The sequence below is a fragment of the Gigantopelta aegis genome, chromosome 8 (assembly GCF_016097555.1).
Source record: "Gigantopelta aegis isolate Gae_Host chromosome 8, Gae_host_genome, whole genome shotgun sequence".
Classification (NCBI taxonomy): domain Eukaryota; kingdom Metazoa; phylum Mollusca; class Gastropoda; order Neomphalida; family Peltospiridae; genus Gigantopelta; species Gigantopelta aegis.
This window is the reverse complement of record NC_054706.1, coordinates 19,938,638-19,957,856: the sequence shown is the minus strand read 5'-3', so window position 1 is coordinate 19,957,856 and position 19,219 is coordinate 19,938,638. Positions and strand designations below refer to the sequence as shown.

General features: G+C 36.7%; 1 protein-coding gene across 1 annotated transcript; it reads right to left on the bottom strand.

Annotated features, from left to right (window-relative positions):
• Window positions 1-1,120: 1,120 nt before the first annotated feature.
• On the bottom strand, window positions 1,121-13,003 carry LOC121379920. The gene is made up of 4 exons (XM_041508603.1): window positions 12,912-13,003; window positions 10,612-10,720; window positions 4,877-5,200; window positions 1,121-2,008 (listed from the first exon to the last, which is right to left on the bottom strand). The coding sequence occupies exons 2-4, from the start codon at window positions 10,708-10,710 to the stop codon at window positions 1,262-1,264; spliced, it is 1,170 nt and encodes a 389-aa protein (XP_041364537.1). The 5' UTR covers window positions 10,711-10,720; window positions 12,912-13,003; the 3' UTR covers window positions 1,121-1,261.
• Window positions 13,004-19,219: the final 6,216 nt, after the last annotated feature.

Sequence of the window (19,219 nt, the reverse complement as noted above, 5' to 3'; positions counted from 1 at the left end):
CAATCTATTTTTAGAGGGAATCTTCCTATGTAAACGTCACAGACGTTGGTATACCACGTGACCATTATCATTTTGGTTCGGTTTGTTTTCTCGTGCACGGTTCGCGCAATCAACATCTGATTTGTTGTCGTTTGCTTGTTGTTCATTTGTGAGATTTTTCTTCACAGCTCGTGAACATTTTCAGTAACAATTAAGCTCAGACAAGTAAGTGTCTCAATACAAAACATTACAAACCTTAAAACCAATAATTTTGCTAAGTCTTACGATATCTGGAGAGGGGATACAACCAGGACAGAACAGTTGGAACATGTCCATGAGAGGTGAAAGGAACGCACCTAGTCTTTGCGCACTCTGTGAAATTTGTCGTGACGTAGGCATTGTTGTGCTTCGAGCGACATCTACTGGTGACATCAGAATACTAACTTTCAAAATTATTTCAAGCAATTGGGACATGGGGATTCCCATGGTATTTATCGATATAAAACCTGCTTTTTCACTCCATTTGATAAAAACGTGATCTAAGTGTGTTACAGGTTTGTAGATTAACCAAATTATAATTTATTTTCGCTGGATGGAACTAGGGTGTGCGGCTTTAAAAAACATAGTTATATGTTCGTGTATTTGTTGTTTTTAATAATAAGTGCAATGCATTAATTATTTAAATGTTATTCAGTCTTCAGTCACTATTATAATCATTATGTTTTCTTCATTTTGGTAAAGGAGATAATTCATGCTATTCAGTCTTCAGTCACTATTATAATCATTATGTTTTCTTCAGTTTGGTAAAGGAGATAATTCATGACAAATTCATTCACTATAGAAGTAATTTGTGGGTAGAGATATAGCCCAGTGGTCGTATAGCGTTTGCTTGATCAGTTTGGCGTCGGACCCCTTCGATGGGACCACTATTTCTCATTCCAGTCAGTGCACCACGACTGGTATATCAAATACTGTGGTATGTGCTATCCTGTCTGTGCATGGCATGGTGCATATAAAAGATTCCTTCCTACTTCCTACTAATGGAAAAATGTAGCGGGTTTTCCTCTCTAAGACTATATAATATGTCAAAATTACAAAATGTTTGACATCCAATAGCTGATGATTAATAAATCAACATGCTCTAGTGGAGTCATTAAACAAAACAAACTTGTATTTCGGCAGTTTTTATATAATGACAATTTCGATAGAATGACAAAGTGACCCATGGACGAATGTGGTCTTTGTAACGAGGTCCGACTGTATACACAGTTGTACCTAATCCTTAGATATCGGGAAGGTCAAAAAGTTTCCTGATGGTTTCCTTGATAGGCTCATAGTCATCAGCATAACCCTCGGAAGTCTTCCCACATTCAAGTATTCTCCAGCCTTTACCTGAGCGAGACACACAGCACATGATCACAGCTCTTTTTCGAACGCTGTCTGTTAGCTTTGTCTCACAAAGGTTATCATCAGGTGCTCGTGCATCGTAAAACTTCAAACTCAGGTCTGGAAATTCTTTGATGCTATTACAACTCCAGCCACTCAATGTGAAGAATAAATGGGTGACATGCGGTGGTAGCTGCTGCAGAGAAACCTTTATGGTGTGATGTCCGACCTTGTTCAAGTCGTCCATTTTGTCTCCAGTATGGGTGATGATGCCTTTGCAGACTGTGGTTTCTGCCTGATGTTCAGGGTGAAAATCGTAAACCTCAAGAAACTGTTTGCCTTTGTATACAAGACACGATGCATCGAGATAGCCTTTTATCCTTATAGGTTCACACCATTCATATGGCACATTGACACCATATGAAGCTTCACGACCTCCAACAGCCCTAATTTTCAAAGTGCGTTCCACTGGACCATGTGAACCAGTATAATACCAGCATTCTGGATATCCCCAATGTAGATCAAAGATGACATGGTTCAAGTTAGATGGAATATCAAATAGTGTTACTGCAAGATAGATGGTGGAGTTGGCCACTATGTTGAGGTCAGCAAGCTTTGTAAAGCCACCGCTATTTGCATACATCTGTAACATACAAAGCAGTATTAGTAAGTGAAAGACCCATTAACCCTCTCATCTTGAACAGCTCCGCAGAACTTTAGTATGAAACAGATTATGAAACTTTCAACTTTAATTTGAATGTTAAAAAAATTTCACCATTTTATTTTGGTGACAATCCACAGAATTACTTTTTAGAATGATTTGATAAAGGACATAATAGGAGGTAGACTTAAATTTTCAATTACAATTTCAATTTTTTAAAATTAAAACAAATTACAAATTTTGAAATCTTCTAAAGCTAGATCAGAGAACATTTTCTTTAGTATCTAATTTTTTTTGGTTCATGGTTCAAGTTTCAGAGATGGCTACACAATTCTAAAATGTTAAATTATAAGATACATGTATTGCTAATCAATACATTTGATACTATAGCAGCAGTTGCTAATCAAATGTTTGAAGACAAAATGTTCCCTGCAAGACAGTGCCAGCAAAAATGCTCATTGTGGCTTGAAACTCAATGAGAGATGCTGTAAGGATGTTTGTAATACCGTAAATCACTTTTGCTATATAGTGACATCGCCCATCATCTAGTATAGCAGGGGACAATATTTCGAAATCTGAGGGAACTGGAAATTGGTTCACGTGGTTTTTACCCAGGTAACCAATTGTTCGGTTACGTCAATTATATTTGCGAAACCTGTGGGTTACCTGATCGGTTACCTCAAAATTACGTTGAAATTATATTTTAAATACATAGTTTTGAGCTGAAACATAAAGTTAAAACATACAAAAGAAAACATTTTACAAAAAAAAATAATGTCTTTAATGCTTACTAAAGTTAACAATATTATAAAAGAACTGAATATCAGTCCCCAGTACTGAAACAAAATACAGGGGCGTAGCCAGAAATTTTCTTAGCATTAGGCACGCCAAAGCCGTGACCGAGCAGGGATATTCGGGGTGTAGGGGGGGGGGGGGCCTCCCCCTGTGAAAATGTTGAAAATGAGGACGCCTGTAGATGCAATCTGAGCCTTTTCGGAGGCATTTTTTTTTTTAAATTCAAATCTTTTTTTCGAGTCAATTTTAAGAGGATATTTTATAGAACAATTACAGACAGCATCGACCTATTCCCGGATTTTGTTTTTGCATTACGCACATGCGTACTGTGCGTAATGGGCGCTTCGCCTTTGAAATATATACATAATCATTCAGTGTTTTTGCCAGAAAGATTCCTGTTTACGTTAAAACTGTTTTTTGACATATGCAAAATTATAGCCAATCCAATATTATATCTACATGTATACCTTTAAGAGATAAAATAGCAGTAGATCATTTAGCCGTCCATAGCGATCTGGGCACATTTATTTAAAACTTTTTAAAAAGTTTAGACTGGTCGCAAGTTACAACTGTTGCAAAATAACGTTGTTTACTGGTTTGCTGTGCATCAAGTATCTAAAATTCAGCCTAAAACATTTTTCGGAATACTAGTACTAGTAGTAGTATGTCTGGATGAATAAACATCCTGTAATCGTGAAGTTTGTAAGTTTTAATTTCTGAACGTTTACAGGTCATGACGTAACCAATTTGTGGTTCGCGTAAATTTAATTTTGCGTAACCGACACGCGAACAGAACGGCGGTTCGCGTGAAATATTGTGCCCTGGTATAGCAACCACCTTGTTTTGCTAATGGCTGGTGTAAACTAAATTAAGTTTTACAATGTGTTAATCTCTATGTTAAAAACTTCTATGTATCTTTGCCGTTGTTTGGCCACAAAAGGATTTCATCCTATAAAGCAGTCAGCAACTTGTAATACTTAATGATTGTGAAAACATCAAAGTTCATCGTGATATAAGAAAACATCTGTTTGAATCTTGACAAAGTATTGTCAATAATAATACCTTCATAATAATGTTTTGTAGAGTTTTATTTTATATTAAGTTTATTTTATATTAAATATGGATACCTTTTCAGGCCCTTGCAAATGGTGTTTGAAGTTTGTGGGGCAGTGGTTAGTGTTGGCCTGAAATGCTATTTTCTAGCATCTGGAGAACAAAATGTCAGTGTTTTAAATGATAATTTCTCACAAGACTGATTACCGTCAATGGATTTGGGGGTTTTCCTGTCACTATAAGTGCCTCACAAGTGCTATGCCAAAGTTTGTGATACATGTGTGTAAGGTCAGAATCCACTCCTGTTTTATCCCTGTCTGTGGGATTGTGCTTATAAAAGATCCCTTGCTACTAATGGAAAATTGTGGCAGGTTTCCTCTCTCAGACTATATATTACGTTATAAGTATCAAATGGTTGACATCCAATAGCCGATGACTAATAAATCATTGTACTCTAGTGGTGTAGTTAAACGAAACAATTTGTTTATCAGGAGTAGCATATACATGTATGTGGCAGCAGTGAGGTCATTGTGTGTGTCTCTCTCTCTTTCTTTGTCTATCTCTGTCAAATAAAGAGTAAGCAAAAGTAATGTGGGTGAAAAAATGCAAGTTGTATTTCATTTACATATCAATTCTGTCATGTTAGGAAGTCTAGCAAAATATATTGCATTGTTGAGCTATCACTCAATGCATGTGATAAACTTATAAACATTAAAAAAGTTAAAAGTTTACTCAAGCACACATCACAACACCTACTTGTGAAAGGTTTATTTTTAAAAAATCAACAATTGGAGACATATTCAAGAAAGGAGACGTATTCAAGAAAGGAGACGTATTCAAGAAACGAGACATATAAGGCCGAGTAAGAAAAGAACACCTGCGAAAACAAATGACAGAGTACAACAATGGATTTTGTGTCATTGCAATCCCACGAAAACAGAACACCTCTGAAAAATGGACATCCTTGATAGGCTTTTGAACAATAATTAATTTAAAATGTACCTGCAATTCAGCATCCTTGTATATCAACTGCTGCTTCTTCACATCATGGTCAAGCTTGGTTTTTATTTGTTCTTTCAGTTCAAAGACTGTCATCTCAGGGTTGAAAGGAAGAGTGATGCTGTCTCCATTCAGAACAGCGATTCTGATCATCTCAGTGCAGGAATCTTCTGACACGAACTGAGCCGAGTATTCACATGGGTACTCTTTAAACATCTCGGCCAGCGTGTATTCCAGTAGTTTGATGACGTCTCCATCAGTGGGGACCGGCTGGTCACACCCGGGATGTGGACACACACCACTCTTCTTGCATGTTGAAACTACGCACTGAAATAAAAGAAAACATCATTGTAAAATTAAAAACATTATTTACATTTTTATAATGATGCAATTATACCCTCTTTATCTTCCGAATTAATGCATAACTATATATTTACATTTCTATAAGTTCAAAAAGAATAAATATAATACAGGGTTTGAAATATACAATATTTTGCTATTCAAAAATGGAACAGTAAAATAAATTTTCCAGTAATCCATCATGAAAGTTATAAAATACAGAATTTAGCAAAATTCATCTAAGCACATACAGATGCTACATTATCTTAATTACTCTACAAAACCAAACTACAGAGTAGGCAAAAGTAATGTTGGCTTTGCAGAGTTAAAAAGATATTGGTAGTGGTTCATTAATTGCCATATTGATTTTTGGGGACCGCTCTATAGTCCGAAGGTTCAATGGTCCAAAAGTTCAATAGTCCGAAGGTTCAATAGTCCGAAGCAGGGGACAATATTTCGAAATCTGAGGTAACCGGAAGTCGGTTCACATGGTTTTTATTTAGGCAACCAATTGTTCGGTTACATGAATTATATTTGCGTAACCTGTAGATTACCTGATTGGTTACCTCAAAGTTATGTTGAAATTATATTTTAAATACATAATTTTTAGCTCAAACATAAAGTTAAAACAAAATACAAAAAAACAACCATTTTATAAAACAGTTTCTTTAATGCTTGCAAATCGAAAGAAGTGACTTGTAGATGTTTCTTTTGTTTTCGTACGATTGTAGCGTTGTAGATGTCCAGTTCCTCTGAACTATAAAACAGGCTACTCATTGGTGCAGGATTAGATTAATAAACATAAAAAGAAAGATCACAATATTATTTGACACTGATATTTTGCGGTGGCGATGCTACTTTCACTTTATCGCTGGTACTTCTATACTACAGTGACGTTCCAAATGTTTGTTATTTGAAGCTCATTATGCGATGTTAGTATTTGTGACATTTTTGCATTTTAGTTTACGTTAAAACCGTTTTCAACCTTTGTAAAATTATAGGCAATCCAATATTATGTCTACATATATTCCTTTAGAGATAGAATAGCAGCAGATAATTTAGGCGCCTTAGCGGTCCGTGCACATTTCTTTACAACTTTTGGCTTGACTGAGCCGCAAGTTACAACCATTGCAATATGGCCTCAGATTAAAGTTATCTTCCCATTTGGTTGTCCAAAATCCGGAAATTTTACCACGCAAGTAGTCTGCTGTTTGACTGTGATTATTTCATGGCAGACAGCTATCAAGTGGCAACTATTTGACTGAAGTGACAGGGGAGACCATGTAGTTTGTTAACATGTGTAACTTGTTGATACTGAAGACTTGTTTGTGGTAATTCCAGCCCATGCACAAATGAAAACATGCATGCGGCAAGCTTGCAGAAATACTGACTACCTTACGCAAGCTAAATGTTAGCTTGCAAATAGCTTGCATTGCTTGTACTACCTTGTAACAACCTTGTAACTACCTTGCAACAACCTAGCCGCAAGCATGCATTTTTGTTTGGGATGTTTGAAGCTGTTGGTGAAGGCTTTTTGGGCTAAAAACATTATTAACAGTTGAACAGTGTGGATTGTGCCGGACATTTTGTGTGTTGTAGTCTTTGTTAAAGCTGCTATATCTGGTTACTATTAAGTTATAACATTGATTATGAAATCAAAATGCAGGCATAACTGAACTTTTATGTCTTGCGAATTGAGTAGTAGGTTGTTGACGATATCCGTTGATAGCGATAAAGGTGCGGTTGTGCTTTTATTTTGCATTAGTATTCGATATTATAACATGGAAACCGGATATAGGAGCTTTAACTTTTGGATTTCAATAAAATAATTTGAAGTAAAAACCGACATTTCTTTTTTGTCAACTCATGTGTTGTACTATCGACCTATCCAGGGGAAGGGGTATTATGCTCACTACAAGCACACAACCTTTTCCCCCCAACTACTATGTTTGTCTGTCACCCTATTAACATGGTTCCGGGTCACAGCTTAGTGATACAGTGCTCGTCTGATGCACGATCGATCCCCGTCGGTGGGCTATTTTTTATTCCAGCCAATGTTCCACAACTGCTGTAACAAAGGCTGTGGTATGTAATATGTCTGTTGGATGGTGCAGTAGCCTATGAAGTGGTGGCAGCAGGTTTCCTGTCTAAATATCTGTGTCATCCTTAACCACATGTCCGACGCCATATAACCGTAAATAAAATGTTTCAATTCTTCCTTCACTATTGACAGTCTCAAAAACAATGTGGTTTACCCTCAATGACATTGTGGTCCTCCACCAATATAAAATCCTGGCTACATTAATGGCAGCGAACGCGAGATGAATACAATTGTAAACGAAATGCAAGATAAACGATATCTAACTGACACGAGAGCTGGAGACACGAGTGTAGAATTGTTTTTCTGACATGTCTTTTTCTTTGACATACAGGTTTAAGAGAAATTAAAACGTATTCTGAACCAAGTTATATACAGTGCTCGCGTTTACGTAATATACACTGTTGACCTGTATATCATCTGACAATAGAAATCGACATCTGTAGCCTTACTCTCAGTGGATGGTTTGGATTTATGTGTAATAAGCCAATCAGATGCCTTTAAATTGATATCCAACATGTATCATTTCATCGTGTCATAACATACATGTATATCTTACACTGTTGCCTTAAGTGAATTAAACGTTTTACAGGGGTACGCTTAGTGATTACTGTAAATAATTCATATTTGTTTAATGCATTTGACACTGTTCTTTTGTCATTCTTCGTGATTACGGTTATATCTATAAACCTTCGGACTACTGAACTTTCAGACTATTGAACCAATGGACTATTGAACCTTCGGACCATTGAACCTTTGGACTATAGAGCTGTAAACCGATTTTCAACATATGGAACGTCCAGCTAGTAATGCAATTGTGAAATAATTATACCTAACCAAACATGTTTTACCGACAAGCCTTAATGGCCTACCATAATTATAGATTTCTATTTCACTGTGTTACTGTCACCTTGACATACACGACCATGGTGTATGGACATTATCTACCAGTATTTAACATTATATGAACAATGATGCGTTCTGTTCTGTCAGTGATTGACTGGTATACATTTGCACCTGTACGAAACTCATAAAAAGTGGATAACAGGCTGTCCAGCGTCACCTATTGATCAGTCGAATCCAGGCCTACTTTTAGTCAGACATTTGTCGCTAAAGGCAACACACCATCATTTGTCGTGTCGTTACTTGCTGTAGCAGCTTAATATAGTCCAGTTTAGGAAATAGTTCCTCGTAAAAAAAATACTAAAAAAATCTGATATGCTTTTTGAAATCTTTCTTTGATGATTACACGTAAGTTGACCTCTGTAGTAGGGGGCAGGACGTACTCAGTTGTAGAGCGCTCTCTTGATCTGCGGTCGGTCTGGGATCGATCCCCATTGGTGGGCCCGTTGGGCTATTTCTCGTTCCAGCCAGTGTACCACGACTGGTATACCAAAGGCCGTGGTATGTGCTATACTGTATGGTGCATATAAAAGATCCTTTGCTGCTAATCGAAAAGAGTAGCCCATAAAGTGGCGACACTGGGTTTCCTCTCTCAATATCTGTGTGGTCCTTAACTATATATCCAACCTATATAACTGTAAATAAAATGTGATAGTGCATCGTTAAATCAAATATTTCCTTCCTTCTTTTACCTCTGTAGTATTTTAAAAACCTATTGGTTTGAAGTAACTTATTATATGTAGTACTAATTGATAACAACTGCAAGTGGTATGGTGCCACTTGTATAACAGCAACACGAGGCAGTGGTCGGGCATGAATGTGAAAATGGTGGTTGAAACACTATATAGACATTGTAAGTTGATTCTTGAATATAATAAAGTCCTTTAAACGTTTGCAAACTATTTTGACTGGTTCCCAACTTGGTAATTTGGTTTAGTGTTAGTAGCATAAAAACAGTTTAGCAATAAACGGCTGTCCATATAATGTTAAATACTGGCATATAATGTTCATACAGGTTTATGCAAACATAGCATAACATATTCCATTACCTATCCACTGGTACATAATTGATGAACAGTATACCTACATGTACTGTAGACCCTTTCCACCTGACCCACAAAAAGCATGTGACCATGGTAATTCACATACCATAAGTCCATGCAACGATTTAAAGATGTCCAAGCAGTTAACATTGATACATTGATAGATAGACTTGGAACAAAAAACCCAAGTATTCTGTACACTATATTAAGACATCAAACCATGAGTTAAGGATGGTCCATAAATACTTATGATATTTTTCAATCCACAGGGCAAGAAAGTTAAAGTTTGTTTTGTTTAACAACACCACTAGAGCACATTGATTTATTAATAATAGGCTATTTGATGTCAAACTTTTGGTAATTTTGACATATAGTCTTAGAGAGGAAACCTGCTACATTTTTTTCATTAGTAGCAATTAAGGGATCTTTTATATGCACCATCTGACAAACAGGATAACACATACCACTGCCTTTGATATACCAGTCATGGTGCACTGCCTGGAACGAGAAATAGCCCAATATGGGCCCACCGACAGGGATCGATCCCAAACCAACTGCACATCAAACAAGTTCTCCACCCACCCCCACCCCCACCCTATCCACAACAAGAAAAAAATGCAAACAATCCGAGGCCCCAACGGAAAATGCCAACAACTGAACTAGACGCTTTCCTCCCTCGAACCCCTCCAATTGCTAGGGACTGTCTTTTTAGACAGCTATAAAGAAAGAACCCGCTGGGGTGGGTGAGGTGGTATTTTGTGAATGTCTTATGTACATGGGAATCAATGTGTATTTGTGACCCCAAAATAACTAGCCGTAAAAATAAAAAGGTTTATAGGACGGGCACTCTCTAACAATTTGATTGGTTTTCAACGCATCTTATCATAAAATATTCACTTTATATCGGACGCAAACAATTACTGAAAGCGATCGGTCTCCTACACATCATTTTTGTGGTTCATTACAACTGACGGTGCATTTTGTTTTAGCAATGAGGTTCCGATGCTGAAATCATATTTAATTTTATTATACACTATATAATATTGCCGATAGATCGCTGATAAACATTTTAGAAATATGATTTTGCCAATATGTTACTGATAAACCACCAAAACCAATAATTTCCATGAAATCTGGAGGCCTCTTAACCCAAATAATGATCAAATTAATAGGAAAAACTAAAAAACAAGACAACTGTTTTTTCATGTCCCTCCCCATCCCCTCCCCAACCAATTCAAGTCGAATGGCAACCTGGATTATCAAAATAATAAATTATCAATATTATTCAGAATAGGATTTTATTCTGAGTTTTACATATAATTCAATTCATTTGTGTTTTAAGAGGTACAACTCACCCTCATGCAATAGAATCGAGGATGTCTGCATGCATCGTTCAGGTCTGCTTGCGGAAATTCATCAGACAGTTTCTTCACATTACACAATCTGCACCTCATTTTGTTAAGTCTGCAAAATATTCAACCATATTAAAATACATAATAAAAAACATATAACAAACAAACAAATAAATAAATATATAAAATAAATAAATAAATAAAAAATACATAATAAAACAAGTTTCAGAACTATCCAATCAAAACTCAAGGAGAAGATGTGTTTAAATTTTCAATGTTAAATTTCTATTTAAAATGTTTAAATTTAATAAAAATTCACTAATATACATGTGCCCCTATGGGCCTGGTATCTTAATACAAAACTTTACCAACTTCTAAAACCATTACATTTACTAAGCCACTTTTATTTATTCCTTAAATTCACTGATATCAGGTCCACTTCACCATAGAAATTATTCTCCTGTCCCGAAATTGGTTACTTGCGAAGTCAGGCTAAGTCCAGGATGGGCGTGCCTAAACCTTCAGTGGATATGGGCACCTTCATAGAGTTCCCATTCCATCCCATAGAAATTGTGTTAAAATAGAGAGAGATGAACTGACATTTGGTGGTTTCACTTGACGTTGTGCATCAACATTGGGTAATTTTGACATAGTGTTAGAGAGAAAACCAGAAAAAAATTTCCATTAGTAGCAAGGGCACTTTTATATGCACCATCCCAGACAGGATAGCACATACCACAGCCTTTGAATACTAGTCACCACATCAACAAGGCCAAATCATTTATTTTTTGTTGCCCCTATTGTAGTAAAAAGTGGACAACACCCATGAAGAATATTAAATTAAATATGAGTGTCTATAATTTGTTTGAATTAAGAATGTTTATTAGAAAATTTATATTTTATAAACTATTTTAAACATATTGCCTATCTGAGTTGTCATCAAGTGTTGTCATTGAGTATGGAAAACAAAGATGTGAAATTATGACTATGGTTAGTAAGTTCAGATTTTCTTTTTTTTAAAATATGAAACAAACTTTCAATATGAATCAAATTGTAAATATTAAAAAACAAAACTATATTTTTTTTTCATAAACAAATGTCAAAACATAGACTCGCATATGCACAAATGATAAAAAAAAAAAATTCAGATGCATATTTTATAACACACATGTAATTTGAAGTCAAAGGTATTTTTTGTTTACACTTTTGATTCCTAAAATAAATTTGTTTTACATTCAGGTTATTTATTTATTATGTGAACTGACTGAATATATTTGATGTAGCTTGCAAAATGTAATTAATTCCTTTCACATGCATATTACAATTTTATTGTTAAATTCACATTCTGATGTCAGAAGAGCCTGATATAATATCAAGGAAGGAAATGTTTTATTTAACAACACACTCAAGACACTTTATTTACAGTTATATGGCGTCGGACATATGGTTAAGGACCACATGTACATATACTGAACAAAATAAGAAACTTCCGCTAACTTTGCTTGAACATAACTTGATGAAAACAAACCGGAGGAATAATTGTTATATATGCGTTTAAAGAGTGTTCCATGATGCATCGTTTGGTGCAAAAATCATGGCCATAGGTTAACCGAAACTGGGAGAAATTTTGACCAAGTGTGGTAGGGGTTAAAAAAAACCCCACCCACTTAATAACGGGTATGACCACCTCTTGAATTGACCACTGCAGTGCATCGCAGGCGCATAGAATTGACTAAAGTGTTGATTTCTACCTGTGGAATATTGTTCCATTCCTGAATGAGCGTTTGACGAAGTTCGTTGACGTTAGCGGGTGGGTTGGGACGACGCCTCAATCGTCTGTCCAGACTATCCCAGACATGCTCGATGGGGTTGAGATCAGGACTTTTAGCGGGCCAGTCATCAATGAAATCAATGTTATTGCGTATATATGAGAGAGAAAACTCACTGTCATCACTTCATGGGTTACTCTTTTCGATTAGCAGCAAGGGATCTTTTATATGAACCATCCCACAGACAGGATAGTACATACCACAGCCTTTGTTACACCAGTTGTGGAGCACTAGCTGTACAACATATCAATAAGGGGAGGGCCAGAGGTGATTCAATCTAGCTCTCAAACAGCAGAGTACTCGGGCTATTAACTGGCATAGGAAGTTACAAAAAAGTGCAAAATATCTAAAAAGGGTATAATTTGCTTGGTACATTTTGACTAAAAATGGACCCGACACCTTCCCTATTTTAGTTGATTATACGTTAATTCGGTTTGGGTACAGTTTGCTTTATTGTACTAGAAAGCTACATACCTGCAGGTTTGTGTTGATTTTTTCAACCAGCGTAGACTCTTTAAGTTCTAACAAACTATCATTAAGCAGCAACAACTCTACTTGTAATGATTTTTCGCGATTCCTAGAAAATATTTCTAGTTTCGGTTTTGATTAGCAAAAGCATCCGGTTAGGTCGCGTTTCATGGAAATGATTGCTTCACAAAATTAATGTTTTGTTACTACATGGTGTAATATAGATATAGATAACATTTAACAATAAACTAATTATTAAAGTTAAACTAATTTTATTATCTACGCTTTTGGACGTACGCCTACGTATTTATCTACCCTTGGTGACGTGAATGGACTCGTTCCAAAATCGTCGAAAATGCCATGCACATATTATAATTTATTTATCTTTGAACACGACAGTCTGGCTCGTCCCGAGTTCGCATCCATAAATAATGATTTTTTTTTTTTTTTTTTTTTTTTTTTTTGCTTATTGTTATTATTTTCACTCGACAAGTTGTTAATATACTTTATGAGGGGTTAAGACATGCTTCCCGAGAAAAAAATAGTTTTTTATTGATCGATAAATTCACAAAAAAATTACGAACAATTCATATATAGTTTCCCTTATATGCTAAAAGAATAACACGTACGTAGGCCTACGTGTGTTGCGTGCGTGCATGTGCGCGTGTAGCATGCAGGTAGCGCGCGCTTGTGTGTGTGTTTGTTACCGTTTAGTGGGCAGCAATTGCGCAAAAATTACATAACTTGGTTTCTTACACACCAGTTGGTGAGAACACCATGCGTTATTTTTTTTATAACACGCTGGTTGTTAACACACGTAGGCCCTACGTGTATAACAATTTCAATACACGACTGGCTGCTCCTAGTTGATGACCTGGGCCCTGTTCCACGAAGCGATCTTAGCTCTAAGATTACCTTAAGTACATGACTACCTTATAAGGTGATTTTAATGCTAAGATTGCCTTGTGGAACGGGGCCCAGGTCACCAGTGCTATGCAGCCAATGAAAAACAACCAGGGCCGTACCCTGATCAAAATCATTGGGTGGGGGGGGGGGGGGGGGACACTACTTTTTATAAACAAATGAAACACTATACAAATTAAACCCTGAGATGTGTATGCTATTTTTTGGAGTAAAAAAAAAAGGTGAGATTCCCTCTCCCCTCCCTCCCCCCCCCCCGCCTCCCGAGGGTACGGCCCTGACAATACAGTGGAAATAGATTATACAATGTAACGTATAGTTAACCTGAGAATCATGTGTCTGTGACGCGTAAGTTAGCAACAAGGGAAACGGCTTTAAATAACTTGTAGTCGAAATTTTTGTTTGCTTAAAACCGGGTTTTTGAGGATATGTAAGAAATAGAATATATAATACATTTGGGTCCATTAGATGCCATTTATCTCACAATTCGTTGTTTAAAAACGTATCAAACTCGCTACCACTCGTTAGATACAATTTTAAAACAACTCGTTGTGAGATAAATGGTATCTAACGGCCACTCATGTATTATTCTCTATCTCTGACTAATGAGAGCGTCATAACCGTGCAAATGTCCGTTTAGTTCTCTTACAGTCAGAGGCTAACTGAACGCCTACAGACAACTGAAAAATCTTTAAAATTCCATTTTATTTTACAAAAACATTTATATTCATTAGAGCTACATAAAGTTAACTTTTTTGTAAATAAATCTTAAATATTGCATGCACCTATGTGATGATTTATTTTGGAACAACATCCTTCAGAAATCGGAAGCATCGTGTTGGGGTCTTTTCAATGAAACAAAACAAACCTGAAAACAATGTGGGTAGATTATTAAAACCCCTAAACTCATCTCATTTTATAACTAATAGTATGTAGTTTACCAAATTTCATTGTCCATATTTAGAAATATTTTTAGGCTTTTAATTTTTTTTTTTTTTTAAAGTAATTTATGCATGATTTTCGCACTGAGGTGGACTTGACAGAGACACAAAAATAATAATAATAAATATGTGTAATACTGAATGTAAAACAGTGTTTTTGGTGTCTAACAAAATGGCTGCTCGTAACATAAAATGGCATTTTAAAGATTCTTCAGTTGTCTCTAAATATCGAGTGTAACTATTAAAAACTACTAGTTTTATGTTTGTATATACATTGTGTCCTGAGATAACGGGGCTTGAAATATAGCACTGACATGATGGCGGTTAGCAAAATAACCATTTCTAAAATAAAACTGCTTGGAATACGGAGCCCATGATGATGTGGTACAAATTTCAAGTGAATCTGAGACTGAAGTGCGTGGGCGACCCTAAATATTTGAGATGGATTTGCCCTATTAATGTTATTTTTACAGACTCAAATTTTGTGCGAACCTAGGGGTGTTGTAATAACATCTGGTTATACAGAAAATGAGCCATGGAAGGTACCATTTTCTTCAGTTAATACTTTGAGGTAGGCGTTGTAGTACTGATCATAGTTTGGTTGATATATTGAATATAGTGCTTTTAAACACAAACATTAATATGGTCGCCTATGAGATTTTATTTGGTATAGTGCAACCTTTATATGAATATTCCGCATTATCCCCTCTCCTCCCCCCCCCCCCCCCACACGCACACCTTTGGAGCGGAACTCCCCTGCCTCGTGCGCTTATATTATGATCATTACAGTGTGACATGCGGCTTACGTTTCACACTATTTCAAAGAATAGGCCTATCATAAAACTCGTTGAAAATGCTACTTTCTGTTTCACTTAACTATTTCCACAAAGCGCCTTCCCGTCTTTAGTAGGGCGATACCATATTGAATTAATGGGTTATCAAGGTGCACTTAAGCATATGCAATTTTAAATTTACAGTAACATTAACAATTTATATGCTCAGTAATTGTTCATATCGATAACTGTAAATCATATATATAATTTGTGTCTCCACCCTCCAAAGTAAAAATGAATATATATATCGTATAAATAAAACTAAACTAAACCTATACCCCTTTTGTATTTTGCTGATGAACGGATCCAATAAATACTTTTAGACTGCAGGTAATTTTGACAATTTTGTTTAACATTTGGGCTTTTGAGGTAGGTACACTGTACGATTTATGCTACTGTATTAGTCATGAAAACATTGAAAATGTATGTGTAGTAATTAAGGACATGCTTTATAATATGGAGTAGCCCAGTGCCAGTGGTAAAGCGTTTGCTTGATGTGTGGTCGGTCCAGGATCGATCACCGTTGGTGGACCCATTGTGTTATTTCTCGTTCCAGCCAGTGTTCCACAACTGGTGTAACAAAGGCCGTGGTACATTTTGTATGTACTTTCCTGTCTGTGGGATGGTGCATATAAAAGATCCTTTGCTGCTAATCAAAAAGAGTAGCCCATGAAGTGGCAACAGCGGGTTTCCTCTGTCAATATCTGTGTGGTCCTTAACCATATGTCTGACGCCATATAACCGTAAATAAAATGTGTTGAGTGTGTCGTTAAATAAAACATTTCTTTCTTTCTTATAATATCCAGTTAAAAAGCGAGTCACACAGTGTCAGTGATAGCAATCTGATTAAAATTAGCTCTACTGGTCTATCAGTAGATCTAACAGCATTGTGTGGACTCCCATGTCCAGGTGACATTTCATCTATAAATAACAATTTAAATATCGACCAATTACACTTTGCCTTTTATTCGGGAGCATACAAATTCTAAAAGTATCGGGTGAGACTATGCAATAGGCAGACTTGTTGGTCTGTTTCAACATTGAAAAAACCCGGGGAAAAGTGCAGTAATAAACTCTGGATTGTATACTAGTATAAACAGATTTTATGGCTATACCATCACAGGTTTGGGTTTTTTCGCCTTGAAACAAATTTTATATAAAATTTTATATTGAAATTAGTTTCCGGTATACTTCGTAATTCACCCGAATCATTTCATATACCCTCGGCATAATCCCAAATGTTTTCAAATCACTGGCATGATCTTGCAAGTAAGCTTTTGATTGGTTGAATGAAAGGTCAACTGGACATGAGCTCCAACGGGCTGCTGTTAGATTCACATGTAATAGTGGAGCTAATTTTAATTAGATTGCAGCGACAGAGACGTAAAATTGATATGCGGTCAGTCTAGGATCGATCCCCGTCAGTGAGCCCATTGGGCTATTTTTCATTACAGCCAGTGCACCATGACTGGTATATCAAAGGCTGTGGTATGTGCTATCCTGTCTGAGGGATGGTGTATATAAAAGATCTATGGTATAAAATAACTTTTTGCAATGGTAGGCCTACAAAATGACCAGAGTGCGAAATGACCTGGGTACGAAACAACCAAATTAGGTACAAACAGACCATGGTACGAATTGACTAGCAACCATTTAAAATGGATGAAACAATGGTAATATTAAACTTAAAGCAAACAAAAGAACCAAACTAAAAATAAAACTGATATAGAAATAAGCGTACGAGATGGGGAAGTAAAGTTTTGCATTCAGGTAAAAATGATGGAGATTTGCGTGCAAAATCTATAACCAAGTATTTCCAATCTATGTATAAATGCATAGTGATTTACTTGGAATCCTGAATTTCTGTTTGGCAGTAAGGCAAATATAAATAAATGTTCTTATCCAGATTCAGATATATATGTTTACTTAAAAACAAATTCAGCCCCCTACCCCACCTCAGTTCCATAAAAATGGCGGTGTGATCTAGATATAGTGAGAAAAAGGTTGCCTGTTGGTCTGGTGGTTATATTTTTTAATTCGTCCGTCAGTATTTTTACTTGCATTGACTTCTAGCATATTTATAACGGGTGTTTGTAAAACCTAGAATGGATTGCCTGTGTTTTGTGCAGGTTATTATTTTCTGAAAGGCATTTAATAATTTTTCGCATAAAAATAAGTTTTGCAAAAGTGTTAGCTGTCAAAATAAAGCCTAAAGACGTATCATCTTTGTTGAAAACAGATTATAAAAATATATTCCAAATAGGTATGAGTTTGTTTTGTTTAACGACACCACTAGAGCACATTGTTAATTTAATTATCATCAGTTATTGGATGTCAAACATTTGGTAATTCTGACACATGGTCATCAGAGGAAACCCGCTACATTTTCTTAATGCAGAAAGGGATCTTTTATATGCACTTTCCCATAGACAGAAAAGCACATACCATGGCCTTTGACCAGTTGTAGTGCACTGGTTGGACCAAGAAAAAACCCCAATCAGTTTAATGGATTCACCGAGGTAGTGATTCACCAAGGTAGTGATTCACCGAGATAGTGATTCACCAAGGTGGTTCGATCCTTCAACACAAGCACCTCAAACGAGCACTCAACCGACTGAGCTAAATCCCACCCCAAATAGGTATAAAGTTACGATATAAATGAATCCATAATTACCAGTTTTTGCTAATCCCAAATTTCATTTCTTACAAAAATTATGAAACTAAACTAAAATCTGACGGATACGGTTACATTTATATCAGGGTGAGTATAGTAGAAGTTTAATCATGTGTATATTTAGCCTTATAAAAAGTATACTCGAGGATTCGTTTGTCATGTTGTTCTGGTCCAAAGTCTGGGTTTTATCAGTAGCCCACAATATGTCACGTGAGATCACAGTGAAATAACTGTAACCTCACATTCATATTATCCAGTGACACACTCAAATCCAGGGTGGGTGTTGAGGTAGTGCAACCCCTTAATGTGCTCCAGGGCTTGAAATAGGAAGTAAACTATATGGTCTGCTGTTGTTGTTGTTTTTAAATAGCTGGTTGAAAGAAATATGCCTAGCTAAGAAAAAAATATAGACTACTGGAAATGAGACAGCACAGAGTAATCGGAGGGTTTGGGGTAGTGTATGGAATGTGGCGTAATGAGGGGAGGATTTGGGATAGTGTATGGACAGTGGTGTAGTGAGGGGAGGGTTTGGGGCAGTGGCATAGCGAGGGGAGGGTTTGGGGTAGTGTATGGATGGTGGCATGGCGAAGGGAGGGTTAGGGGTAGTGTATGGGCAGTGGCATAGCGAGGTGAGGGTTTGGGGTAGTGTAAAGGCAGTGGCATAAAGAGGGGAGGGTTTGGGGTAGTGTATGGGCAGTGGCATAGCGAGGGGAGGGTTTGGGGTAGTGTATGGACAGTGGCATGGCGAGGGGAGGGTTAGGGGTAGTGTATGGGCAGTGGCATAACGAGGGGAGGGTTTGGGGTAGTGTATGTGCAGTGGCATAGCGAGGGGAGGGTTTGGGGTAGTGTATGGACAGTGGCATGGTGAAGGGAGGGTTAGGGGTAGTGTATGGCAAGTGGCATAGCGAGGGGAGAGTTTGGGGTAGTGTATGGGCAGTGGTGTAG